Source organism: Micropterus dolomieu, linkage group LG12, assembly GCF_021292245.1.
Source record: "Micropterus dolomieu isolate WLL.071019.BEF.003 ecotype Adirondacks linkage group LG12, ASM2129224v1, whole genome shotgun sequence".
Taxonomy (NCBI): domain Eukaryota; kingdom Metazoa; phylum Chordata; class Actinopteri; order Centrarchiformes; family Centrarchidae; genus Micropterus; species Micropterus dolomieu.
The window spans coordinates 14,794,634-14,822,056 of NC_060161.1; the positions used below are offsets into that span (position 1 = coordinate 14,794,634).

At 40.5% G+C, this 27,423-nt stretch overlaps 1 protein-coding gene across 1 annotated transcript in view; it reads left to right on the forward strand.

Moving 5' to 3' along the window:
- The window catches only part of ppp2r5b (protein phosphatase 2, regulatory subunit B', beta), a 43,499-nt gene that overhangs the window by 12,839 nt on the left and 3,237 nt on the right, over positions 1 to 27,423 (forward strand). Inside the window, exons 2-12 of the mRNA XM_046065406.1 lie at positions 9,886 to 10,082; positions 12,220 to 12,321; positions 13,733 to 13,825; positions 14,354 to 14,484; positions 15,549 to 15,608; positions 19,127 to 19,235; positions 22,165 to 22,218; positions 23,424 to 23,474; positions 23,692 to 23,811; positions 24,111 to 24,238; positions 25,298 to 25,399. Of these exons, the coding sequence (XP_045921362.1) occupies positions 9,886 to 10,082; positions 12,220 to 12,321; positions 13,733 to 13,825; positions 14,354 to 14,484; positions 15,549 to 15,608; positions 19,127 to 19,235; positions 22,165 to 22,218; positions 23,424 to 23,474; positions 23,692 to 23,811; positions 24,111 to 24,238; positions 25,298 to 25,399 (1,147 nt within the window). The remainder of the gene's footprint in view (positions 1 to 9,885; positions 10,083 to 12,219; positions 12,322 to 13,732; positions 13,826 to 14,353; positions 14,485 to 15,548; positions 15,609 to 19,126; positions 19,236 to 22,164; positions 22,219 to 23,423; positions 23,475 to 23,691; positions 23,812 to 24,110; positions 24,239 to 25,297; positions 25,400 to 27,423) is intronic.

The window sequence follows — 27,423 nt, forward strand, 5'->3', positions numbered from 1 at the left end:
GCAGCAGCAGCAGCAGCAGTGTGGAAAGCGCCGTGCCTGATGTATACGCTATGCTGCAAACCAACAGATTATTATTCCACAAGTGAGGGTTTCAAAGCTGCTAATCAAATGTTGAGGGTGTCTCCAGCTGGGATAAACTTCTCTCGTATTTGTTTACGAACAGTCTCCAATTTGTGTCTAAATTTTGCACAGCAAATATTGCATTCGGATGATAATCTTAATATCTGAAAGTCATTCTGCGGTCAAGGAGAATTGGGATTTTCAGATAAAAGAGGACACATGTCCTGTAGCCGGTTATATTGATACTAAGATTCTATTTATTGATGGTGACTCTGCTGATTATAGGGAGAGTAAGCGACAATAAATTATAGACTACAGAGCATACAGATATGAACCACAGCCTGTAACACCCAGCTGGTCTGTGTTCATTATGCCGTGTGGTGGAAATGTGTATTATTAGTATCATTGGATTATTTAAAGATGGGCTTAGCGCGCCACTTAATCTTTTGCCATGACTTAGCCTTCTCTACTGCCTTTGTTAAAGAGAAAATGGGACTCTTCTGTCTATGTCTCCTTTGAATACAGCATGTTAAGACTTTCTGCCATGTTTTGAAATCCACCCCCTTTAAAATATAATGCTGTTTTTAGGCAAAAGGTCTTTAGATAGTAGTAGATTTCATTGTTAACCAGTAATGAGTTTCACTTTCAATAATTGATACTTTTCAGATGGTAGCCATCTAAATTTGGAAAATAAAACTAAACTTGTAAAGCTCCTTGTCTTCTAATAGAACAGAAAGATAGTTGTCAAATTAAAAAGTAAAAGTCTGCCAGTAAGTACAAACTTCCATCAACACTGAATCCAAGGACATCATTCTTGTAATTTTAGGTGAAATTGATTTCGACCCTGCAAGTATCCCGTAGAATTATGAGTTCAATCTTTTCCTTCAACAAAATAATCTTCAATAAAAAATAGTTAATACAGCTCAAGGTCAACGTTGTTGAGCTTTGTTGAGGAAGTTTGTCTGCAAGCACTCAACACATGAAATATGCTGAAATAAAACACTGACGGGTTGAAGATTAAAATATAGGCTACTGTACAATATGGAGACAGTACCTTCACACAGAAGTCAGAGGATGTGTCTGTCAGATGTTTAGTAGCCTGACCAAAGATAGACAAAAGGCACACCATGGTTAACAGAATAAATAACTGATAAATTATATATAGTTTTGGTTCGTACTATTTTACTTTCACCGCTTTCAACCACATCCCACAGTTTTCATCGGCGAATCGAAGTTAGTTCAGTTCTCTTGTACAACCACTTACTTACTTACTTAGCAGGACAGCTGATACACTGTGAGATTACGTTGTAAGGTAGTATAACCTTGATTTTAAGTTCCATTTTTTATTCAAAGTGACTTACAATGGCTATATATGTCATATGAGTGTCTTGCTCAGGGTCACATTGGAACTGAACCCGGGTCTCTCACACCAAAGGCATGTGTCTGCGCCATCGCCACGCCTATATATGTCCAATATCCACTCTTCTTTTAGCTCTGTTTTGGTCTTCACCAACTGGTAAGGGCAATGTCTGGCTTGTCAGCTGCTAATTGTTCCGCTATGTTCACCAGCTAGATGCTAACTTTTTAGGTTAGGTTAGAAAGCACGAACTGAGGTAAAAAAAACAAAACAAAAAAGGTTGCGTAAAGCCAAAACAAGGAGCTGAAGGATGCTACAATGCTTCATAAAGCTGGAACTGGTGTCAGAACTAATTCTGTATAGGTTTGTTCCTATAAGAGATTGTTTTTCCTTTGTGAAGGTGCATTTTGAAAATATGTTTGCACACCCATTCTGTGTAAGGAACGGGAAAGAGAAGAGTAAAAGGCTTTAAGCGCCTGACCAGTCTTTGCACTGATAGTTTACTGCATATAATAACATTACATAATAACATAGCTGCTAAATGCTTCATAATGTTCACCAGAGAGTGGCTAATTTAGTCTGTCTGCTGTTTGGTGCTGGACAGGCAGCATACAGTTTTTTTTCTTTTCTGAGAACAGCTGCCTGCAGCTGGAAACGAGGTTGATGAGAGCACAGATTGAACCAAAACAGTACAGTTGCGAGCTGTAAAAGTAATACCAACAAGCTGAAAGATGCTAAAACTCTCCGTAGAGCTGAGGGGAACTGCGGAGTCGGGTGATAATTTCTCTGTTGGGTCATCACCTTGAGAAAGAAAAGATATTGTGACATTTCTAAAGAATTAGTATCCAGAGCACACACTTCCATCGACACTGAACACAAAAAACACCACCACTGTCGTCTTAGTTGAGATCTTTTTGACCCTGAAAACATTCCAAATCCAGCAGTTGCAAAGCGGTCTCTCTTTTTGTTATTGTAGTAAGTACAAAATTTAAATATAATGAATTGTTCCTTGGCCCAAGACGAATCTGTCCACCAAATGTCATGAAAATCTGTTCATAATTTGGTGAGATCTCCTGCTGACAGGCAGACAGGCTGACTGAGAGGAATAAAAAGCATGACATCCTCAGCAGAGAACACAAAAACCCTCTTCCATCCCCCCTTATTTCTGTCAGTAGGATGGGCTTGATTACCAGTAACAGACACAACACATACAACTCCATTTACATGTTATATGCTAATACCCAGCCTGTCTCATTACCTCTTCTCGGTACCATCACCAAGTGAAGACTTCCAAGTATTTCCTGTTCTAATTTAAAGCAGCAGGATGATTCGTCCTGTTCTTTCTTGGCAGGTAAACAGCTGTTTACTCTTCAATCTTGGTGAAAATCTGAGGATGGGCGACGGGAGCGGGATATAGTTTAGTCACGCTTGATAGCATCCCTTCTCATTTTCCCTTTCTAATCAGGCTGTTCAAAAGCAGGATAATAGATAGTTTATTGTGCATGTTTCCTGTGCAGTTTGTGAAGTAGTAGATGTGTTATTCACATTAGGATTAGAGGATTAGATTATTTGGAGATGAACTTAAAGCGCGTCACTTAAACCCCTTAAGGTGATATTTATACTGCCCTGACTTTGATAGCTGCTGTAGCTCCCTTCTACTATTTATAACTGTCTTTCTATTGCTTTCCTTCTTTATCTGCCTCCATCCTCTTCGGTCTCTTTCTCCCCTTTCCCCTCCCTGCCCATCCCCTCTTCCTCTCTGCGTCACTGGGTCTGTGCATTGAGCATGAGTGGATGTGTGTGCGCTTAATGACAGAGGTGCAGAGGCGGCTTGGATGGTAGCTAAAACAGAAGCTGTCCTCTCTTTCTGTTACACACACACACACACACACACACACACACACACACGCAGATACACTCAGCCCCAAACAGAATAACTGTTATTTAAAGACTAGAGCTGTACTCGCTCATTTAAGAGAGAGAAAAAGCCTTGGAGAGATTGATGGGTGGAGGGAAAGATGGAAGAGGTAGGGAGAGAGGGAGCAAGGGAGGAAAAGAAGGGAGGTACCTTGTGATGGAAAGATGAGAGAGAAGCAGGAAGACCAAGGAGATGATGTCATCTTTTAACCCTGCACCGCTCCCCTCTCCTCCCTGCTGATTCTTCCTCCTCTCCTCTCTCGGTGTCTCTCTCTCTCTCTCCAGCAGGACTATATTTAGGTTTGTGCAGCTGTTTATGCGTGTGTTTGTGTTTTGATGCCATTGCAGGGTGCTTGGCACTGCTCAGTCTCACATGTTACTGCTCCTTTTACCAAATCCATCCACCCCTCACTCCTTTCTCTGGCTAACACCATCTTTTCTACGTCACATGCTGTCTTTTCCCTCGCCGTGTTTCAGGTCGTCGCTTTTTCTTCATCTTCCTCATCTCTGTATTTACAGGATGAGTCTGGAGATATTCCATATTTTTCTTATTGTCAACAGATCCAGTGAAAAGACCCAAAGTATTTTTTTCACTACAAACACATCATTGAGCAACTGTTTCACTGGGTGACATGCTCCTTCATTCTAATTACATTACTTTACGATGGGCACTCTAGTTTACTGTCCCACCACTCCTCCACTGAAAACAGTCCCTAAGATATACCTTATTTACTCCTGTTTGAGTAAAGTTTCCTAAATAACACAGTGCCCAGCTATATTAGGGACGCTTGGAAAAAAAACCCCAGCAGCTTTATATGTGTGACCAGTTCTTAAAGGTTTACGTCTTCAATAGGGACAAATGGGCTTGGGCCTGAGTGGGTGCCTTTTGTCTTTTTTAGTGTGCTTTTCCTCTTCCTCATAAGTGGTATTTTGAAACAATTTTCTTAAACACAATTTGGAGATGAAGCTCCGCGACCCTGTATGCAGGATAAGCGGTTGACGATGGATGGATGGATGGCTGGAGATGAAGCTAAGGAAAAGGGAGAGGTTGAATCAGCCCACAGCATTTTCAGTGTAAATGCACGCTGTGTCTCAGAGCTTCTTTGTCTTGTATATGCTAAACAGATGTCTTCCTCCTTTGGGTTTCTACTGAGGCATTTTAGTCATCTTTAAGTGTGTATTATAAATGGATTCATATTGAATCCATTTATTTGACATTTTTAAAAGAAGAGCAGGCTGCTGACCTGAATCAGTTCATGCTAGTGGAGATTAGACTCCGCTAAATGTCTCGCAGTTTAATGTTTCCTTATTTAATTGCCAATAATATGATCACAGCACTCCTCAGTATCTGACAGCACTCCTCAGTATCTGAAAAAGTGATCCGGTAGCTTTCTAGACCGCATACAGTATGTGACCTGTCTTCACCTGTGTCCCTTTGGACTTGGAACAATGTGAAGACGTGCTATTGGACTTTTTTTTGGTCTTGTTACAGTATGTTTGAATTGGACTGTGTATTTCTGTTAACTTTCTCTTCATTTTTGGTTATTGCTTTTTTACCACCGACGGCTTCAATTGCACCCCCAGCCATCCGTGGAGAGGAAATCTCTGATTGAGTTGCCTCTCCAGAGGTTTCTCACATTATTTTTCTCACGCACCAAAGAATTTTTCACTTGCTGCTTAGACAGCTACAAGGCTGGGTTTGGAAATGTTGATGATGTGCATGTGTAAAACCCAATGAGACATTTTATGTACATTAATATTTGACTTTACAAATAAACATGAGTTGACATGCAGGATGGGCGTCTGCTGAAAGCTATGAACTCTTTTATGCCTTCCATCTAGACAAAAAACAAATTTAATCTCCTCTATAAACGGCTTCCACTGTAAAACTTACGATGAAGTGCAGTGTACTTAGTTAACTGTTACACATACAATTCGGGGGTTACAGTCATTTTAAAGCAGTGCTAATTATATGTGGGCCTTTTAGGGGCAGTGGTACAAGCTGTAAACACGACACTGACATGTGATCACTTTCTAAAGTTGGTTTTCCAAATGTGTAAAAAAATATCCAGCAGACTCAGAGCAACATTAGTATTCATCTGGTTGTTTCTGTCTTCCTGGCAATAAGTCAAATACTTACTCTCCTTTTAGCCCTGTTTTATTTTACTGAGGGAAATTTCTGGCACTTTGGCTGCCAAATGCCCCACCATGTTCACCAGCTAGTTGCTTACTTTGCCTGTCTGCTCTTTGGTGCTAGGCAGGTGGCGTCTGTTTGTAGCTGTCTGCATCTTGAAACGTGATTGATGGGAGCTTTGAGCGTGAACCAAAACAGTAAAGTGGCGCGTCCAAATCAAGTTAAAACCCTCCGTTTAGAGATGAGGAAAACTTCAGAGTCTGGTGATAATTCCCTTTGAGTTTGTTGTTAAGAGTGATCTCTTTCACATTACAAACAGTCAAAGGATCCATTGCTAATATAGAAATATTGATTAATGTAACCTTTAAAAGAAAAACGCAGACCTGTAAACTTTTCCGATAATGAAGAAAAAAAAGGTAAATTATTGTGTGGCTACATTATATGCCTGTTGTTCTTACTGACTGTTTGAACATGCGTTTATAATTGTGGTAATGTACTTTTGGTAATGGTGTGCCATGTTTACAATATGAGTTTTAATCTCAAGGGACCGTCTGAGTTAATAAAGATGAAATAAATTAGGAAGAAAAATTAAACTACATGCATTAAATGTTGCATTTTGGATGTTATAGTCACAGCTAGGCTTGTTACTCATTCAAAATGCTAAATTGGATTGTTAGAAACATGGAAACATGAAAATAGTGAGTCATAAATGACTCTTGCTGTGATTAACATCGTATTATTCTAATCACTGCGCTGACATTATATTAAAAGCTGCTTTCAATGAATGGTTCTGGAGCGACCTGTGTTGAACTAATAATAGCACAGCCATGACGAAAACTAAAATGAGCTTCACTGAGTATTGCCTAAGTTTGGTTTTTACACTGCCTCACTGTGTGAGTTTGTGTCTTTGAAAATCTTTTCTACCTGAACATGACGTGATGATAGACCTGATATAAACCTTTAGCGAACAACGACACAGAAAAACAGCTTCAGCCCATTTGCTTAAAATATGTACTGTGGATCTGTCTGTGCCTGTCATATACTTTTCCTTTCTTTTTTGCTCTTTCATTTTCTTTTCCTTTCACTCTCTCCCACACTTGCTCTCACATGACCCGCCAAGTGTCTTTGTTCCTTTCATCTTCCCTCTCTTTTTCTCACCTCTTATCTTCCTCTCCCAAACACACATACAGTACATGCTTTTTCTTTCCCTTCGTCTTTTCACCTTGCTCCTGTTCTTTTTTTCCCCAGTCCCACCACGTCGCATCTTCATACAATTACTCTCCATTAAAAATGGATTAGATTTCACCTTCACAGTCTCTACAGAGGGAGAACAGGAGGGAGGGAGAAGAGGGGGGGCAAAGACAAATCAGGAGAGTATGACGAAGAGATAGAAAGATGCAGATTAGGAAGGGAAAGGAAAACTGAGGTATGGGGAAATATAGGAAAGGATCGTACTCTAGAAGTTTTATGAGTGATGAAGGGTCAGGAGGATGAAAAGACTGAAGCTACAATTCTCACAAACCAGCAAAAAACCACAAATACAGAGGGGGTTTGTCACATTTGTTCTCAAAGCAAAGTCCGAAGAACTATTTCAACCTCTTAAACCTTTCACACTTGTTTTCCCATCACAAATAGTCCGAAAATTGTGTGAACTTGGCAGTCACATGTTTGTCCAGTCACTGAGAAATGGCTGCAATTCAAGAACAATTTGGTTGCTCGGTACAGCTCAATGGGCAGGCTCATAGATGTCAACACTAGATGCAAAATGGGCAAAAAGGAAGGACAAAAAACAAGAAGCAGACTGCGTTTCCAGGTATTCTGACAGTTTATACAAAAACAACACACATTTGTTTGCATATATAACAAGGAACAGCTCAGAGAAATAAATCTAGCCCCTAATAATGAAGTTGCAAATCATAAAATTAGGATCATAATCTTGCATTTAAGTTTTTTAGGTGTTTCCATACCACCAGCCTGGGACTTTATCAAACAGCAACTTGGGTGTTTCGGTATGTATCAGAGTTTGAACAAATCTGCTGGTGAATGGATACTCTGTCAGATCACCATATAAAGTATGTGAAGCATGGTTGGTCATAATTGATAGAATAAAAGGCCACTGTCAATGGTCTCAAAAGAGTGTGTGTCTTGTGCCTTGACACATCAAGTAAAGGGCAGCCCTCGTCTATTGTTGTGCAGCTCTGTGCCAAAGGGAGCAGATGGTCCTGGTGCGCCCACATGAGGTGAGGGGGTCAGGGGCTGGAAGAGCTCCAGTCTGCCCCCCTTACTGTTCCTGTGTTTCTCACCTCGTGGTTAAGCAGGGTTAAATCTAATCTGCTCCCGCTGTGTATGTGTGTGTGTGTGTGCGTGAGACCTTTTGATCATCCTCTCTCCAACCGCACAGCTAGTCTAGACTGCTTCCAAGCTATTCAGCTTTTGGTAAAGCTGTATTGTTTTTTCTGACAGAGGGAGATTATTTGTTCATGACTGTAAGTACACAGAGTAACCAGTACTTAAGGGGAACCTATATAGGGGCAAGCCTGAGATCACTAATCTCTTTGGGGTGGCACGGAGGTCGGTGTCTTGTTCTACAATTTTTTTTCTGTTTGTCATGGCGCTCTAAGCTTAGTAGTCACTATTTTTGGTCACCCACTCTTTTATTTATTTGCTCAGGCAACAGCGACGGTTCAGTAAGCACCACGCTTGCAAGTATAGTTTTACGAATTATACATTAAGGGCTTCCTCTTTTTAGACATGCTTGGAGTATGGCCCTAGGGATGGCAATGTTGCTCTGTTGGTCGATCCACCTCTTTGGATGAATTCCATGACATTTTGTACAAACATTCATAGTCCCCAGATGATGAATCCTAACAACTTTGGGGATCCTCTGACTTTTCATCTAGCCCCATCATGAAGTTGACATTTTGGGTTTTAAGTGAAATGCCTGGACAACTATTGGATGGATAACCATGAAATATGATACACGCATTCATGCACCCCTCAGGATGAATTTTAATCACTTTGGTGGTCCCTTAACATTTCATAGAGCATGGATGTTCACGGACATCAGCATGTTTGCATTGTCATTGTGAGCATGTTAGCAAAATGGGGGCATATAATATTAAAAATCTAATTGGCAGACATATTTGTAACAAATATCCCCATTTGAAAGAAAGGAAATATCAGCTTATAGTAGAAAAGCAACTTGGAATTGCAGAACCCACCAATATACACTATTATGATATTGTGCATGTGTTTAGTTTAGTCTCCACAATCCTGGGAAAAGGACAAGGTTAAAAGAAATGAGTGATTCAAATTGTGCTGTGTGGTGGCCCAGCTGCAGTTTGTGGTGGCCACTGACAACTCCTTTACTCCGCCATTGAGTTTAACCCAACACAGATTGCCCAGTCAGGTCTAGTCTAGGCTATCAAGGTCATGTACTATACATACTGTGCATACACAGCATACAGCTGGAAAATGATTCAGAGTTTTAAACATATAATCAAAGAAGGTGATCTGTCTGTGATGTCTTTCCAGCTCACCTACTCTTAATTGTCATAGCAATTATGACAAACATATATCATGTTATGAATATACTGTCTGCTGCATTCTGCAGGAAATCCCCCTTATATTTTGTGTGTTTTACCATTTATCTCAATATAGACCAGCATATTATATTGTTCAGAACATCTCATTTCTATAGGAATCTAAAATTGGGATATTTCACTACATTTAGTTATTGAGTCCATCCATCATCTTGTTATTCAGAACCAAGCATTCCCATTTAGCTGCTGTGAAAGCTTGTAACTCTGTACTTTGGCATTTGCTTCTTTTTTTCTAAAAAAAACCCCCCAAAAAACAAAAAACAATTTGCATGATGCTTTATAGGCTGAGCTGCTAAGTTTCACACCCCCTCAGGCCCGTGGAATCAATTTAATGTGTTCAGTAATCCATGGGTATCAGCCACTTTCTCTACACCTTTTGAAAAGTGGTGTTTTTTGGACGTACAAGGTTTTAATCTGACGGCCGGCAGCAGGTTGTTTCATTGTGACGAACAGGTCTGGAAAATGAATCTGACAGGTAATAGGACTGAGATACAACACAGCCCTCTGGAGGAAGGTGTGTGTGGACGTGTGTGTCTATGGAGGCAAGCCCTGTGTGGGTGTGTACAAATGTGTTTGTAGAGTAATAGTTTGCTCTCTTTCCCTCATTACCTTTGAGAGAAGATCTAGCCTGTAGAACACATCTCTGTAGACTCTAACACTCCTACTTTGTCAAACGATTCACTACCAAACACAAAGCGCCTTTCAGGAAAGCCATCGGATTTGGCTGAGCTGCATCGCCTTTTTTGTCTTTTACTGTCCTTTTCTAACATTTCTCTTTGCTGTCTTTCTCTTTCTCCTACCTCTAAATCATCCAGACGCCCCGGTGGCAGAGTTACATGACCTGTTCTGTAAGAAGCTGCAGCAGTGCTGCGTGCTGTTTGATTTCCTGGACTGCGTGGCTGACCTGAAGGGGAAGGAGATCAAACGTGCGGCACTCAACGAGCTGGTGGAGAGCGTGGCCACTAGCAGAGGAGTCCTCATAGAGCCTCTGTACCCAGAGGCAATAAAGATGGTAGGAGGGGAGGAGGAGAGGGGGGTTAGGGGTTGAAACAATGGACTAGTGGATGAATATATTAAAGGATAGGAATAAAAGACAGATGAGTAAATACTAAGTGTCCAAATGCCACAATTTAACATCAATCAGTCCTTATCATTTGTCACACACACGGCAAGAAAATAGACTAGAAAAGAAGGATGAAAGGATGGATGAAAGAGGAAAAGTAAGAAGGTAGACTGTGATATCCAGCTGAGGTGCTCTGGTGGAGTCACCAGAGACTACAATCAAAGGTGGTGGAGGAGATGAGAAAAGGGGGTTAGATAGATAAGGCAAGGTAGGGAAAGGAGAGATAGAGCGGTTGCAAAGGATGCTAAGAAGCAATTGGCTGCACAGATGGCCAGAAAGAGAGGGATGGATAAGAAAGATAAAGTAGAGTGTGTTGGGAAATGTGTGGACACCATCACAGAGCACCAGAGGTCACAGAGGATATATAGAGGGGGAAAGGAAAAAGGGATGGAGGAAAGAAGGTAACAGGATATAGTTTATGTTACGTAGTCACTATACCCAGAGGATGAGAAACTGCTGATAGGACAGAGGATCAAAGGAAAGAGGGCGAAAGCTTTAATGGGTGGCCACAAGGTAAAAAAAGCTTATATTCTATAATAGAAGTTGCTATTAAGTGTATAGGAGAGAGAGTGCTGTGCAGCAGAATAAATGTAATGTAGGAGAAAAGGGAGGCCAAGAAAGTAAACTTATGTTCCCAAACTTGGGAATGTTGTAGAATTTTAGTTCTCTCATCTCTCACAAATGTAAGGCCATGCTAGCTGCTCTGTGAGGCTGTGCTCCTATTATAGCTGAATGCTAACATCAGAATGGTAACATGCTCTCAATGACAACGCGAACATGCTGTTAAGCAGGTATAATGTTTACCATGTGCACCATCTTAGTTCAGCATGTTAGCATGCTAACATGTAGCACATAAGTGGTGTACCAACCAACTGACCGACGGATTAGCCACCGCTAGCATAGCAAACACTCACCAAAAACATAGTTGCAGTAAATAAGTCAATAAAGTAAAGATCTTGATGAGCAATGAATATAAAATAGATATCTTAATGATAAAATAATGAAGATAAAGGCTAAAAGGTGAGAGGAGGACTGGAAGAGAGAAGACGAGAGAAAGCAACGATGTGTATTAACCTTACAGGATTCAATTGTCCACAATTCCAGAAATGTTGTAGCATCAGGAATGAGTGGCTAATCAGGTTGCACCTTTTTAAATCCAAGTGAAGTTTACATGGTCATGTGAAGGGAGCCTATATAATCCTGCAGTGACAAGTTATACTCATGCAAACAGAGGTGTGGAGAGGAGGAATGAATGGAAAAGAAAACAATGCTGAATTGTGGCGTCAGGGTTAGGGAGTTACCACATTTGCTATGTGCAATATAGTTTATGCATTAAATGGCCAGTAGAAATGCATTTGTTGAATAAATCATGACATAGCGAGCAGTCAGGTTGCATGGCTTGCTAGTTGCTCTTCTCGATCACAGCCTAATTCTTCCCCCTGATGCAACAGCTTCTTCTTTTAAATCGACAGCTGGCATCTGATAGAATAGTGCAACACTGCCACCCACCTAACACAACCTTTTATTCGCTGGATTTAGTTGAGAGAAACCCACCCAACTGTCCTTTTAACACAGGACTCTTGATGTTTTATAACACCAACTATTCATCCTGGATCTATCCGGACAACTAATTTGCTGTGTAGTGACACAAATCTGTGATGTGCATCCTGTTGAAAGATCAGCATGATGAAGTCTTGAAATGAGTCAAAGGATGCTTTTGCTCTGTCACGATACTGTACTAGGACAGCTAAGAAACTTTCAATCAGAGACTCACAGGCCTAGTTATTAAAAAATACAAACATTACATCCCTCTGTTTTCTCTCAATCATGAAATAATGTCCAGGATATCAACAACATTTACAGGAGCATACCGCGTGTAATTTGGTTCTTTCTAATCCCTCTTATCCACATTTCTCCTTACCTCTCATCCATCTTCATCTTTTCCACTTCCTATTTTCTTCCTCACGCTCCTCCTCCTGTTCCCATTGCTCTCATCCCTCCTTCCTCCTTGTTTGGGGTTCTCCAGATCTCTGTAAATATCTTCCGGACTCTCCCACCAAGCGAGAATCCAGAGTTTGACCCTGAAGAAGATGAGCCCACACTCGAAGCCTCATGGCCGCATCTGCAGGTACATATGAAAATTCATGCAGTGGAAAAATTATGACCATATTCTGATGATTTACATATTCCCCTGCAGAGGTAAAGGGAGAAGTTTCTCTTGGAAAGGATGTGTTCAGCAAAATGTGTTCACTTTTGTCTTTTTTGCCAAAATTGTTGTGATGTACTTGTTTGTCATTAAAGTGAAACACAATGTGTCATGAAAAATGGGCTTTACTATATATTTTATACTATATTTGGAAGGGTGGACATTGCTATAATGCACACATCTCCCACCAGGTGCTGGTTTTAATGCAGCATTCAGCATTTATCTGTACATAAACATACTGTACCTGAGCCTGAGGTCCTTTAGATCAGTTAAAACTGCTGTTTAATGCAACAATTTATGCCTTATGTCTTATCACCCTGAATCACAAAATGGAGCTGTAGTGAAGAAGAACGTCACAACTCTTAAATAGACCTGTGGTGTATGCCCAGATGACATTTGAGCGTGGTGCACTTCTGCACCTTCAGGAAGAGATGAGTCAACACGTAGCGTGAAGTCCAAACTGTCTCAGCCCAGTCTTTTTCCCTCGCTCCCCAGTTGGTTTCTTTTGTTATAAAGCATACACTTAAGCATAAAGTGAGCAGGTGAAGTTTTCTGATCTCAAAAAGAGTTCCAGGTTCCTAAACTCAGAACAAGTTGATGCCCTTTGGACCAACCACCATGCTGTGTTGCCTAGAGCAGCTTAAAATAAAAATTTATGCTATTTTGAAAAATACACTTAAGTCTCTTGTCGAGAGTTAGATGAGAAGATTGATACCACTCTCGTATTTGTCCTGTCAATGTGAAGCCTCATTCTGAGTTTGTAGTCTGTTAGCTTATCTTAGCATTAAGACTGGAAACAGCTATTCTGGCTGTGTCTAAAGGTTAAGAAATCCACCCACCAGCACCTCTAAAGCCCACTAATAAGTTTTTATCTCGTTTGTTTAATGTGTGAAAACCAAAACTGTGTTAAAACGGCACTCTTTTAAGCTAGGCTAACCACATCTAGCTGAAGGCTACAACTCCAGTTTCATTTTTGACACACAGAGAGATTGATACTGATCTTATTTTCTCACTCTTGAAATGAAAGCAAATAAGTTTGCTTATTTGAACTATTACTTTAGCATAGTTTTTTTTAAGAAGAAGAAGAGCAGTCTTGTTGGTGTTCATAATTTTTTTTATTGCTGCCATTTTTCCATTCTTGATTTGTGTATGAGCACTCTTTACACCATAAAAAGCTAACTGGCTGCTACATAGTTAGCATACAGACATGGTATTAATCTTCTCATCTAACTCTCTGCATGGGTAATACCCAAAATGTCAAATTATTCCTTCGGGAGACAAACGCAGACACACTAAATGACGTCTAATTGCATGCTGTTTGTGCCTTCGTTAGCTGGTGTACGAGTTCTTTCTGCGTTTCCTGGAGAGCCCGGACTTCCAGCCCTCCATGGCCAAACGCTACGTCGACCAGAAGTTTGTCTTGCAGGTAATTCTCTCTCTCTCTCCTTGAAAGCTGCAGTTTGTCAAATCCAAAGCTCGAAGATGTCTCTGAAATCCTGATAAATGGAAAGGTATAAATAAATAAAGCTCCTCTGAAACAGCAGCCATCGCAGGACCAAGTAATATCCCTGCTGAAGTGCGCTCAAATTTTGTTATCTAGGTTGGGGCACATATAAAATATTGACTTAAAAACTCCAAAGTTCTTGTCTAGTTTATGTTTAATATCCTGCTTAATTTAAGTAATTGATGAGAAAAAATAGTTAATGTTATATTAATATTACTTTGTGGGTGGTAAAAATAATTTTCTGTGACCCTGAAATGCGCTCACAAGAAACTAAATTAAACATGAGCTGTTGTATGGTTTAAGTTTTATTTTTTTAAATTGTTAAAATGAGTTTAAGGTTAGGATTTGGGTGTAGGCGTGAGGAGGTTAGAGGATGAATGCAGTCATAAAAGGTCCTTGCAAGAACCATATTATGCTGTATTTGTGTCTGAAATTATCATGTGTGTGTAGCTCCTGGAGCTGTTTGACAGTGAGGACCCCAGGGAGAGGGAGTACCTAAAGACCATCCTGCACCGTGTCTATGGAAAACTACTGGGCCTACGAGCCTACATCCGCAAACAGATAAACAACATCTTCCTCAGGTACAGGCTGCCTTCCACTGATCCAATGTACAGGATTTAAATGTGCTTTTTATAGCATTTTAACATCAATAAATCAAACATTACCCAACAAAGACCTTTAGCAGGGAGAACAGCTGTGACCTCAGTAATGTTTTTTTTAGCTTGGTGCGTCACTGGAAAAAATAGTGATGATTTTCAGCACAAAACAGGAACATTTTCAAGTCTTTCCCACCTTTAATAAAGTGGTCAGAATGTATATTTATTCTTACCAAGGGCTGTGATTTTCTGACAAAAGTTGCATGCTAAATTAACCTTTTTTTTATTGTGTTACATATTTGGAGCATTTTTTTAAGAAGTCTGTGCGATATGATGTGAATGGGGCATAACCAACAACACAGAGTCGAACGGGAGACAGGTAGTGACATCCCTATTGTGACAAGTAGCACCAGGTTCTAAGGGACGTGTCGTCTAAGTTTTGAGTAAGACTAAATTCTACATGTAGTATCTTCTGTCTAATATAATGTAGTATTCTCTCACACATGCAAACAAACGGACACATTTGCAGTCATAACACTCACTCAATCAGCCATCCTGCATCCATCCTGAGAGTGAAATCATTGCGTAGTGACACAAATCTCCTCAAATGATTGGTTATACAGCTGTCAGACAGTGCTGTGATGAAGATCATGTTTCATCTTTTCCCTTCACCAAGCAGGCCTGGATTGTTGTTTTTGCAACATACTGCAACATGTTATATTTCTGCCAGTTAACTGATTTCAGCATCATTGTTTGTGCCTTTGACAGCTAAGATATAGAGGATAAACATACATCTGCCTAACTGTTAAACTGTGCTTTCTCTCTCACATTATTTCGTCACAGAGGAATGAGTTTTATTCCAGATATGGTACACCATGATACTGATCAATCACTAAGGAATTTTATGTGTGGCTAATTTTACAGGACGTTAAGGGAATATGTTTTACTGTTTTTAGAATTGCAGCCATTTTTAAGTTGCTATTTCTTTTATTAAACTAGAAACAGTTGCTTCACCCTATATGTGTCTGCGTGTTGTATGTGATCTTCAGGTTCATCTATGAAACTGAGCACTTCAACGGAGTCGCGGAGCTTCTGGAGATCCTTGGCAGGTTTGTATCCACAATCACGCAGATACACTTTGAGTGAAAGCGTTGCTATTCTACAGGAAAGCATACTTTGTAGTATATCATGGAATGTGAATGTATTTGGAGTTGAAACTGAACAGACACACCCACATACACTTATATACACACGTACTGTACTTGGCCAGCTGCTCCTAATCATGAGACAGCTGGTAACCCAGTGAATTAAGCAACTATGAAAATGCAGATAAAGCGTAACCACTACTGCATTCGCTCAACACCAAAAACAATAGGCATTTATTTTTCATTTATCATCTATTTCTTATCAGGTAAACACAACTGTAGGTGCAGAGCCAGACAGAGTGAGAAATGAGTTATAAGGCAGGGGGAAATGAGTAAAGGTGGGGCGACCGAAACAGGAGGGGGGTTAAAGACATAAATGAGAAATTACTCATAGGTTTGTATAGTTTGTTGCTTTGTCTCTGAGGCCAGCAGGAGAAATATGAGGAAGACAGAAATGAAGAGAAAGCAAGCAGGAAGCCAAACTGATAAACAAACATGCCTCGCTCTCTGCCTGTGCAGAGACACAAATCAATGGGAACAAGCATGGAAAGATGACAGTAATAGAAAAAGAAAGAGAGTGAGAAAAATGGAGGAAGAGCACAAACAAGATTGGTGAAATTATGTAGTTTGTTTTCCTCAGTCCGTCTGTATGCAAGATGATGCAGTAGTTCAGCATTTTGGGAAACACATGCTTTCTTTGTGATAAATAACACCTTTGTCTTGTTTACATAATCTAGTCTTATTTGATTAAAACATACATGAACAGGGTAACTAGCAAGGCTGGTTGGGAGCTTAGAGTCCTCAGAATAATGTGTAGAGTTAGCATGGTTAGCTAGCTGCTGTTGGCTAAAGTGACCACAAGGAAAACACTTTAAGTAGTTTAGCTCTTTTCATAGTTTGTTTTTCTGAATTAACCAGCTACCTGGTACGCTTAACATTAAATTAACTCTGATGCTGATAATCCAGGCTCACATCACAGCCTATCTTAAGACATTCGCTGGTAGGTAGCATGTGGCCTTCATAAGCTAGATAAAGGAGAGGTTAGTTAAGTTACTGTGTCTGTGTAGTCATTTGCTTTCTTTTTAAAAATGAAAGCAGTGAATATTTGCTGTTCTCTCAAAGACTGTCTGGCATCTATTGTGCCCTTTTTCTTTCATTATTCAACACTATTAGCACAGAAATGTCTTTAAATAATTTGTATTGATGTTCTACAAAGAAGAAGAGGAAGAGACAGACAGCTAGTTTGCCTGAGCTTGAATTATTAGTCAGCATTAAAGTGAAGAACAAATTTGAACAGTGTTAGCAAGATATTGTTGGCTAGTATGACCACACATCTCAGAGTTGTAATTGTCTCGGTGTGTGAATTGTGAACCTCCTGACAGTGGCTTTTCCCTTTGAATTATAACCATAGACTTACAACGCAAGCTACATGACAACCTAGCTAGTTAGCTGGCTAGGTAGGAAGTGGCCTTCAAATGCTAACGTATGTAAAAGAAGGGGCTAGGTACAGTTTCTTTCTTGGAAAGAAAGCAATTAAATGAAAGATGCAGACACTCTTCAGAGCTGTAGCTGCTTACTCAAGTTTGAGAGAGAGAAACTTGAAATTGTTGACATTGGTTTGTTACCTACACATAGCCTACTTCTGTTACAAAAACAGACTGAGATTGAGACATGGAGAGATGGAAGGAGAAAGTATAAACAAGACTGAGGATGAGAAATCAGACAGCAAACAAATCAGTATTAGTATTAGAGTCAATAAATATTATTTTTTCTCAAAGGAATCTCGCTTGTGCCCTCTGTCTTTGTCATTATTCAACATTAATAAGGCAGAAGTGCCTTTAAATAATCTTTATTGATGTTAAACATAGAAGAAAGTGAAGAGAGTTTAAAACAGGGCTGGATTCAAAGAGATTTAGAAATACTGGAGTAGTTTGTGTGAAGTGCTAGAATATTTTAGCCAAAAGTGATATTGTTTCAACATAAAGGATCAAGAGGCTCACACGAAAGCTTCCTTCTAACCCATAACCACCATCCATTTCACCTGATCAAAAAGTGAAATTAAAAAATGACAATGACTTTTGCGGTTCGAGACCCTTGGGTTAATGTAGAGAAAAGACAGGAAGGTAGAAGAGAGGATGACGCCAAGGTGAGAAAAGAGGGAGGAATGGAAGGATGAGAGATGGAGTCATACAATGAGATGGGGAGGATGAGTGAGTGAACGGTGAGTCAGAAGGAAGGAGGAGGGAGAGCAGGAGCGGAGAGAGAGGTTTGTATTCATGTTGGTGGTAACAGAGGTATTTATAGCTCCTCCCACACATGGAGAAAGGGAGAGAGAAATGAACGAGGGAGGGTACTCTGTACAGAAAGAGAGAGAGAGAGAGAGAGAGAGGGAAAGAAGACAGGAGTATTCATAAAAAGGGTGATGGGGGAGGCAGAAAGATTGGAGGAACAGCAGGAGGAAGATATTATTGAGGAAGTGTTCTATTAAACAAAGATGCTATTAGAAAATCAAGACAGACAGACAGGTAGACTGATGAACAGATAAATAGTCCACGGAAACTGACAAACAGATCAGTGCTGCTAAATAAGTGTTTCCAAGTTTAGTTCCCACTCTTCCACTGCTCATACTCTTCCCTCCGTAGGCTGAACTACCTCCATGTCCATCAGTGTAGTAGTGAACAGAGCAGACCACACATTTTGTCACTTAGAAGTGGACAGACTCCACCACACAGACGAATGCACGCTCATACAGATGTGAACAGTAGATTTTAGGAGTAATATGTGATGTTTTCATGTAAATGTTCACTTTGTACATGCCGTGAGCTATACGAATGAAAACTGATGGGACATCTTCCTGGAGATAATGATTTATTCTCATTATTGCTAATCATCTAACAGGTTATCTGTCTCACCTGCAACATCTAATCTAGCGATTCGTTGATTTATCAACAACCATTTTTGTTGATAAATTTAAGGCATCCGGCTTCTCACATGTGCTGCCTTTCTCTGTTTCCTATCATTGTTAATTGGAGAGGCTATCTTTTGGTTTTGTACTGTTGGTTATAAAAAACAAGCAATTTGAACATGTCACCCCATGAAACTGCGATGAAAAAAATGAAAGATTATTCAATATTGAAAGTACTAACTAGATGCAGCTTTAATATAACCCATACTCTCATGGTCATTTCCAATATTTCTGACATATTCTAACTGAAAGACATGAGAAGGAGGAGAGTTGCTGGGGGTGGGGAGGGTGGGATGGGGTTGGGAGACCCGGGTTCAATTCCCCACTGTGACACATGCACCAATGTCCCTGAACAAGACACTTAACCCCTAGTTGCTCCAGAGGCGTACAATATAGCAATTGTATGTCGCTTTGGATAAAAGCGTCAGCTAAATGAACAAATGTAATGTAATGAGTTCACATGCCACAGAGTGAAAGTCCTTAAGTGTAACTTTATCTGTCCTCTACTCTCCTCCAGCATCATAAATGGCTTTGCCCTGCCCCTAAAGGCTGAACACAAGCAGTTCCTGGTTCGGGTTCTCATCCCGCTACACACAGCAAAGTCCCTTTCCATTTTCCACGCACAGGTCAGTGACATATACAGTGCATACTGTCTATGAAGATTCTCAGTCATCCAGGTCATAGTTATCAAACGAAGGTTAAAATCAAGGGCAACTGGACTTGGTTGAAGATACTGGAAGACGTTTCGTCCCTCATCCCATCAAAAGCCCTTGATTTTAACCTTCGTTGGATTACAGTGCATACTCTGACACGCTGTTTGCTGATATTTTGTGCCAGTGACTCTGAAACTCTTACTATTTGGTGGTTTTGCATAATTATCCCGACTGAGGCATGCTTTATTGTACGTTTTTATAGACCCTACCCTACTTATTGTCTGGCTACTGTACCTTCTGGCTTGTGTTTTGCTCTAGCAGTAATCTAGCTGTCAGCATCACCAAAATCCCCTGTCAAAACTTTGATTGGTTTCTCTGGTTTTATGCATATAATAGTTAGCAGTGCCTACAAACATTTGGCTTGAATATATGCACGTATAATGATAAAACCCAGAAGTTAAATCAACGATACATGAATGTCTTTCAAATGGTAGTAGTGGTTAGAGATTCTTGCAGTGTGTCAAATGTAACACTAGGCGGCAGAGTTGAGTCACAGATAATATTGCAGAGAGAGGCACTAACTGTTGTATGACACACAAAATGGTTTCTTTGGTCTGTGTGTGTTCATGTATGAGCCTGCTTGTGTGGGTGATCATAATATTTGATGACACAGATGTAGCCAGCTGATTGTGTTGTGTGTGTGTGTGTTTGCTTTTGTATTTGTGTCACACATTATTTGATTATGCAGAACGTACAGCTTGTTCTCCACAAACTGGTCTGTCTGTGTGTGTGTGTGTGTATATTCTGGGTCTGAGCATCACCATGCCCTACATTTCTCCCTACATCCCTCTCCCTGTGGTTCACACACATACATAATTCACACACTCAAACACACACTTGGTTTGACAGGGTCACGGGGGATAAGTTGCTAGTGGACAGCAGTTTTGCAGTCAGTAGGAGAGGCTGTGCAGGAGTGACCCATTTCTAAACCTAAATATCTAAATGACAGCAGCACCTTATATTAATCCTAAAGGTTTCTCAACATTGTAAAATACATTTGAAACATCCTTCCTGTAGCATGTGAAGGTTTTTCTCATGTCACTAAATTGCAATGACAGCTGTTAGAGCTACATTGTGTAGCCACAACATGGTTACACATCACCGTTCCAAATATCAAGAAGCAACTGCAGTGCTTTTACGTTATAAGACTCGCTTATTTTAAAGAAATGAATCATTTTTGCTAAGGCACCAGTGTGTCCTCCAGTTTCACAATGGCAGAAAACCTGCTCGCGGACTGATGTTAGCTGTTGCTAAGTCCCATCTGAGACTTGGGCAGTGTGTGACTGCTGAGAGGCTTCCACGGGTCCAATGACCAATGAAGGACAGAGAGTTAACGGTATTTAGTCCCCCCTAGTGTTATGTAGGCTTGTTGAAAAGGGAAAAACCGACGACTTATATCAGTGTTTGTAAGCTATTCAGGAAACACTCTAGTCAGTAACCAACACGGAAGTTGACGCTAAGTTCAAATGTCAGTCAACTGCTGCATTGGAGACTCTCACACAGAGGCCTGGAGCTTAGAGGAGTCTTCACAAAATTGTCCAAAATATGTTTTTATCCTTGTTTGAAAAATGGAAAAATATGCAGCACAAAAATGTACCTTACAACTGACACTGAATCACCATGTATATATCTGACAAAGACAACTTTAAAGAACTATAAAAGCATGGTAAGACTTCTTTTTAATGTGCAGGTTGCAACAAATTTACAGGCAAGAAGCCAACATTTGAGCTCTCTAGAATGACTTTATCCCCAAAAATAAACCCTAATTTGACCTGTCACCTTGACAAATCAATATTGGTAACATCTCAGCCTTAAAAACAGTACAATGTCCATAATCCTTAGCCTAACAACGGCCTCCTGCACCCACAAAGCCCGGCCTGACAACAGAATCCAACATCATATTTACCCCAAGCAGTTCCACTAATGCCTCGCTAATACGTTAAATAGTTTGACCGATCAGCACCTTTATTTTAATCCTCCTCTTTTTCCTTCTTTTCTTTTTTTTCAAGCTTGACATCCCTGCTTTCACCGGTTCCTTTTAATAAGGGGGGGGGGGGTATGAAAGCTGTGGAAGATGTGAAAGCCAGACAGCCCGAGAGACAGACAATGGAGCTAAAGTTCAGAAACAAGACAAAGAAAGAAACAAAAAAACAAAGAAAAATATAAAAGGGATTGTCCTACAAAAAAGATAGAGAACAACCATCAACCATCTGACAGCACACAACCTCTACCATTTGTAACTATAAAGTCAGACTATCCAGCACACTTTTATTTTGACGGCATTTGAACTATAACCAAAAAAACAGAGCTGTACAGTAATAATTTGAACAAGGCAAAGGTATAAATAGGGCAGCAGAGGAAAGACAGAGAGGCTGAGACAAGAGGTCTAAACTCTATCTCACATTGCCCTTAAGGGACTTCGTGTGTGCGTGACATCACTCCTTCCGAAGTAAACACACGCACACACAGTCTCCGTCGCCACGGTGCCCACTTGCCACGGCAACCGGCCTGGTTGGAGGGGGCAACCGCAAAACACACACACACACACACACACGCACACACACGGAGGCTACGTGCATACTCTCTGAATAATAGGAAATGATTGCAGGTCATATAAGAGGAGACAAGATGTAGAAGTACAAAACACACACACACACACACACACACACACACACACACACACACACATCTCCCCTTGGAAAACTTTCCGATCTTGAGCAGCGTGTAATCCTGAGGGATAAGTGCTAAGATCCCCCTTGTCTCCTTGACGGCTTCAGGGAACGTGTGTGTGTATGTGTGTGTGTGTGTGTGTGATCTAACCCCGTCTCCCCTGTCCTTACAGCTGGCCTACTGTGTGGTGCAGTTTATGGAGAAAGATGCTACAGTGACTGAATATGTAAGACTGTTTTTTTGATTACCACACTGCACTCACTACAACATACATGCTAATCCAATATAAAGGATTGTTCAGTTCTTAGTTTTGCAGTTTCAGCCATCATTTCGATCTACCAAGTTAACTGCTGCGATATCAGTGACAGCTAAACAAAAGACAGATGTGGCAGGAACAAAATCATAAAGGTTTAAAGCTGCAATAATCAATATTTTGTATAAACGGTGGCTCAAATGATTGAATGTAATGTGAAAGGTGTCAAACGTGATGACAAACATATAGAGAATTATCACCAGAGTGTGCAGTTCCCCTGCAATAGCTTTTTAGTATCTTTGAGCTCATTGTTTTGGTTTAATGGTCCTCAGCTTTACTGTTTTGGTTCATTCTCACTGCTCTCATCAACAGCAGCAGGCAGCTGTTTTTAGTGAAAAAGTTCTGATAAACCCACTGTACACTACCTGCCCTGAGTTATCGACTAATGAACATGGTGGAGCATTTAGTGGAACCAGATCAGGAGTTGGAGGAGACCAAAACAGAGCTAAAAGGAGAAGAGTAAATATTACATAATAATACTTACATTCTCCAGGTGGCCAGAAACACACACTGCTGCCCCCAAGTGGCCAAAAAATCCAGTATCACTGCTTTTAACAAACCGCTCGGTTAGCCAAAGCTATTTAAAGGTGAATAACTTAGAAAACAAGGGTAGAACGGTAAAATGTTTACCCAATCTCTCTGTTTGTAAACATCCATCACAGTTTTCCTGTGTAATGAGGCGTTATCTTAGATCAGAGCATTTACTGTAGTGAGTGTAGTGCTCTTATAACTGATAGAAATGATGGACAAATCTGTGAAAAAAGTCTTTATTATATAGTAAAATGTTCTAATAGATTATTATTATATTCTATAAATTATTTCAAGTCACATGACCACCAAAGATTATGATTAGCATTAGTCCTGTAAGTAGTAAGTCACCAATGTAATCTCAACTCTGCTGGCCTGAGGTTGAATTAGAGCATTTGCCACAACCGACTTCTTCATTCACTAACATCAGTACAGTAAAAAACTAAGCTAACAACATATTTCTTAATGCACTAGCCATAGTTTGAATATGAATTAATGGAGATGGCACAGATGGACGGCAGCCAGCCACCCTGCCAAGCTAATGGCTGCAGGGTTTATTTATATTAATATGCTTCATATTTTCTCTGCAGATCATCAGAGGGCTGCTCAAATACTGGCCAAAAACCTGCACGCAGAAAGAGGTGAGAGAGCTGATTACAAAAAGGTGCTGGTGTTTCTCAGCTGCTCTCATTAGTCACTGCTGAAACATTTTCTCGTGTGTTTTCCTGGATATTTGTTGTTCTTGTAGGACTTCTGTATAAATTGTATCTCTATTGTTGTTTTAATTTGCTTCTGTTAGTCATGTGAATGTCTTTTGATGTATAAATTGTAAAAATGTTGGCGTGTCTATGTGTTCAGGTGATGTTCCTGGGGGAGATTGAAGAGATCCTGGATGTGATCGAGCCGTCTCAGTTCATCCGGGTGCAGGAGCCGCTCTTCAAGCAGATCGCGGCCTGTATCTCCAGCCCTCACTTCCAGGTGAATGCCACACTTCCCTACAGTCAAACCACGCTACAATGTTTGAAAGTATTATCTAAAAACAGTCCCAAAATGAAGAACGAATAGTCACACAAATCAGCCTTCATATCATGTTCGAACAGTTTGGGAGCAACAGTAACCTAATCGCCTACAGGCTTATTATATCACTATCGAAAAAACAATCCACTGAAGCAGACTGTAGAAAAACTTCTGAGTACGAACATCAATTCTGATAAAAAGAATGATGTTACAGCTTTGATCAATGAAAGCCAAGTCCTCTGTTTGTGTGTTCGTTTCAGGTAGCGGAGCGGGCTCTTTACTTCTGGAACAACGAATACATCCTCAGTCTGATAGAGGAGAACTGTCAAGTCATCCTGCCGCTGGTGTTCGCCACTCTCTACAGAGTCTCCAAGGAGCACTGGAACCAGTCAGTGGCTCACACACACACACACACACACACACACACACACACACACACACACACACACAGACACATTAAAATAAATCATAACTCATAGCTTTTGATTTTAGATTAGATGGTCAGTTTGGACGTTACCTCAAGCTCTATTACATTTTTGATGGCAAATAAAATGAGACACTCCCGGCTGGTCTTCAGAGGGTGAAAAATGTCACCTGGGGAGCTCCATTTAGGACAAAAGCATGTCACTAGTGTAAGTTGCCAGCTACATCAAAATGCCCGGACACCCCACCGTCAAAGTGTCCAAAGCAGCACAGTTTCGTCCCACTGCAACCAATTTTGTGGGACAAGAAACAACATGTATAAACATCCCTTCATGTGCCTCACTCAGTGGTGGAAGAAGTATTCAGATCCTCTATTTAAGTAAATTTCATAATACTACATAATACTGCGTTGTTAGTAAGCATTCAAAATTTGACTTTGAGCTTTGACTAACAGCAAAATGTACTTGAGTATCAAAAGTAAAGGTACACCAGATGGACACTTACATACTGTATATTATACTGTGGAATTATTATTACTGCACTCATGTAAGCAGCATTTTAATGCCACTCAGCTAGTCAAGAGGGGGCTTATTTGAACTACTTTACATGTTGGTTAATCAAGAACATGCATCATATTTTATTAAATGATTATATGTTTCCTATAAAATCTATTCTGAAAAGTAACGTGTTAGTATAGCTGTTGAATAAATGAAGTAGAGTAATAAGAATTTGAAACAAGTACTTCAAAATTATACTTACTTACTTTTCACCACTGCTAATACTTAAGAACTGCTTGCCATTTAACTTCACAGATGCTACAAACTGTAATTTCCCCAACACTGAGATAAATGTGCTGGCCTCCTATCAACCAACAATTTATGCTAAAGAATTAGCAGTAGAGCTAACAACCTAGCAGGGACACATGAATGACCCAAGTGTTAACTTTAACCTCTATCTCCTGACCCATAATCCCCGGAGACCGGTAAGTGCCCCGGTTGATTATCGTCTCATTCTGTCCCTCCAGGACCATCGTGTCTCTGATCTACAACGTGCTGAAGACCTTCATGGAGATGAACAGCAAGTTGTTTGATGACCTCACTGCCTCCTACAAAGTGGAGAAACAGAAGTGAGTGTGACTCACCCCTCCTTGTGTGTGTGTATTTGTGTCACTGGATACAACAGTGACAACAAGAGGAAGAAATACAAGGCTCTTAAGTCATGTTTTAGACGGTATTTGTTCCATTATCCATCACGTTATATTTCACATTGTAAGTATGTATCGCTTAGGTCATCCTTTGAACATGGATCACATCATGATTCCACATATTCATTACCCTGCGTCAAACTCAAGATAGTGAATACTATTGGGACAACATTTAAAAGAGTAGCTTTGGGAAATACACAGAGAAGATCAATATCAGTCTCATGTCTGAGTTCAGTACACTGTTGGAGTCAGGGCGTGGTTAGCTTTAGCATAAAAACAGGCATGGGAAATAGCTAGCCTGGCTCTATTCAAAGTTAAAAAAATAAGCTTAGCAACACCTCAAAAGCTGACTTATTTACATGCTCTGTCTTATTTGATTAAGCTGGGCACGAGCAGAAATGAAAAAAACGACGGTTTTAGGGGGAGTTACGTGTTTGAACTGTTTCTTGATGAACAACACTTTACCCATCTGCTCAGCGCCTCTGTGAAGAATCTCCAACTATAGTTGTCTGTGTACAGCAGATATATGGTGGCACATTGGTGATTTACTACCTACCACACTACACCACATATAACTGTCCATCTTACATAGTAAGAGAGGAAATCACGTTAAAGTCATTCATAAAATCTGTGGTGTTTACTGCACATAGGATACATTCCTTCCCTGACTTGAGTCTTTCAGTCAGGCCTTTTGCCTGCTTAGTGATGTCAAGAGAGAAAGACCCTTATATATTAAAGGTGCAATGTGTAAGAATTGTAAGATTTTTGGCAACCTGTCAGATAGCTTGTTGTCTATGAAGATTCTCAGTCATCCAGGTCATTGTTATCCAACGAAGGTTAAAGTCAAGGGCAACTGGACTTGGTTGAAGATACTGGAAGATGTTTCGTCCCTCATCCAAAGGACTTCTTCAGTTCTGACTGAAGTTCGTCAGGTTCGTCTGGTTCGTTAGTGTTCCTGGTTGCTGTAACGACAGTCGTTACAGTCGTTAGGACTACTGGTGGCCAAGACTGAACGACCATCGTTGGTATCTTACCTGAGGCCAATAGGTTACGTTTGTTGAGTTTCCTGGGAAGTGATGAAAGGACAGCATTGTGGGGGATACGCCACCACTTATCCCCCACTTACAATGCTGCCAGTCAGCTACCAGTCAGTCAGAACTGAAGAAGACCTTTGGATGAGGGACGAAACGTCTTCCAGTATCTTCAACCAAGTCCAGTTGCCCTTGACTTTAACCTTCGTTGGATGTCAGATAGCTTGTTAGCTCACCTAGCTCAGTTAGTCATGCAGCTAGTAGCTGTCATATTAGCTGACTTTACCTGGACTGGGAGCTTGGAGCACGGGGAAAGTGTTGGTGTTTGCACCTCTAGCACAGGAGCTTTGGAGCACCGGCAGGAGGAGGTTTTCAGGCCTGGACGAAACGTCTTCTAGTTTTTTTCTTCTACAAAGTCCAGTTGCCCCTGACCTCAACCTTCATTAGATACAGTGGGTACGGAAAGTATTCAGACCCCTTTACATTTTTCACTCTTCGTTTCATTGCAGCCATTTTCCAAAAATCAAAAAAGTTCATTTTATTTCTCAGTAATGTACACTCAGCACCCCATCTTGACAGAAAAAAACAGAAATGTAGAAATTTTTGCAAATTTATTAAAAAAGAAAAACTGAAATATCACATGGTCATAAGTATTCAGACCCTTTGCTCAGTATTTAGTAGAAGCACCCTTTTGATCTAATACAGCCATGAGTCGTTTTGGGAAAGATGCAACAAGTTTTTCACATCTGGATTTGGGTATCCTCTGCCATTCCTCCTTGCAGATCCTCTCCAGTTCTGTCAGGTTGGATGGTAAACGTTGCTGGACAGCCATTTTCAGGTCTCTCCAGAGATGCTCAATTGGGTTTAAGTCAGGGCTCTGGCTGGGCCATTCAAGAACAGCCACGGAGTTGTTGT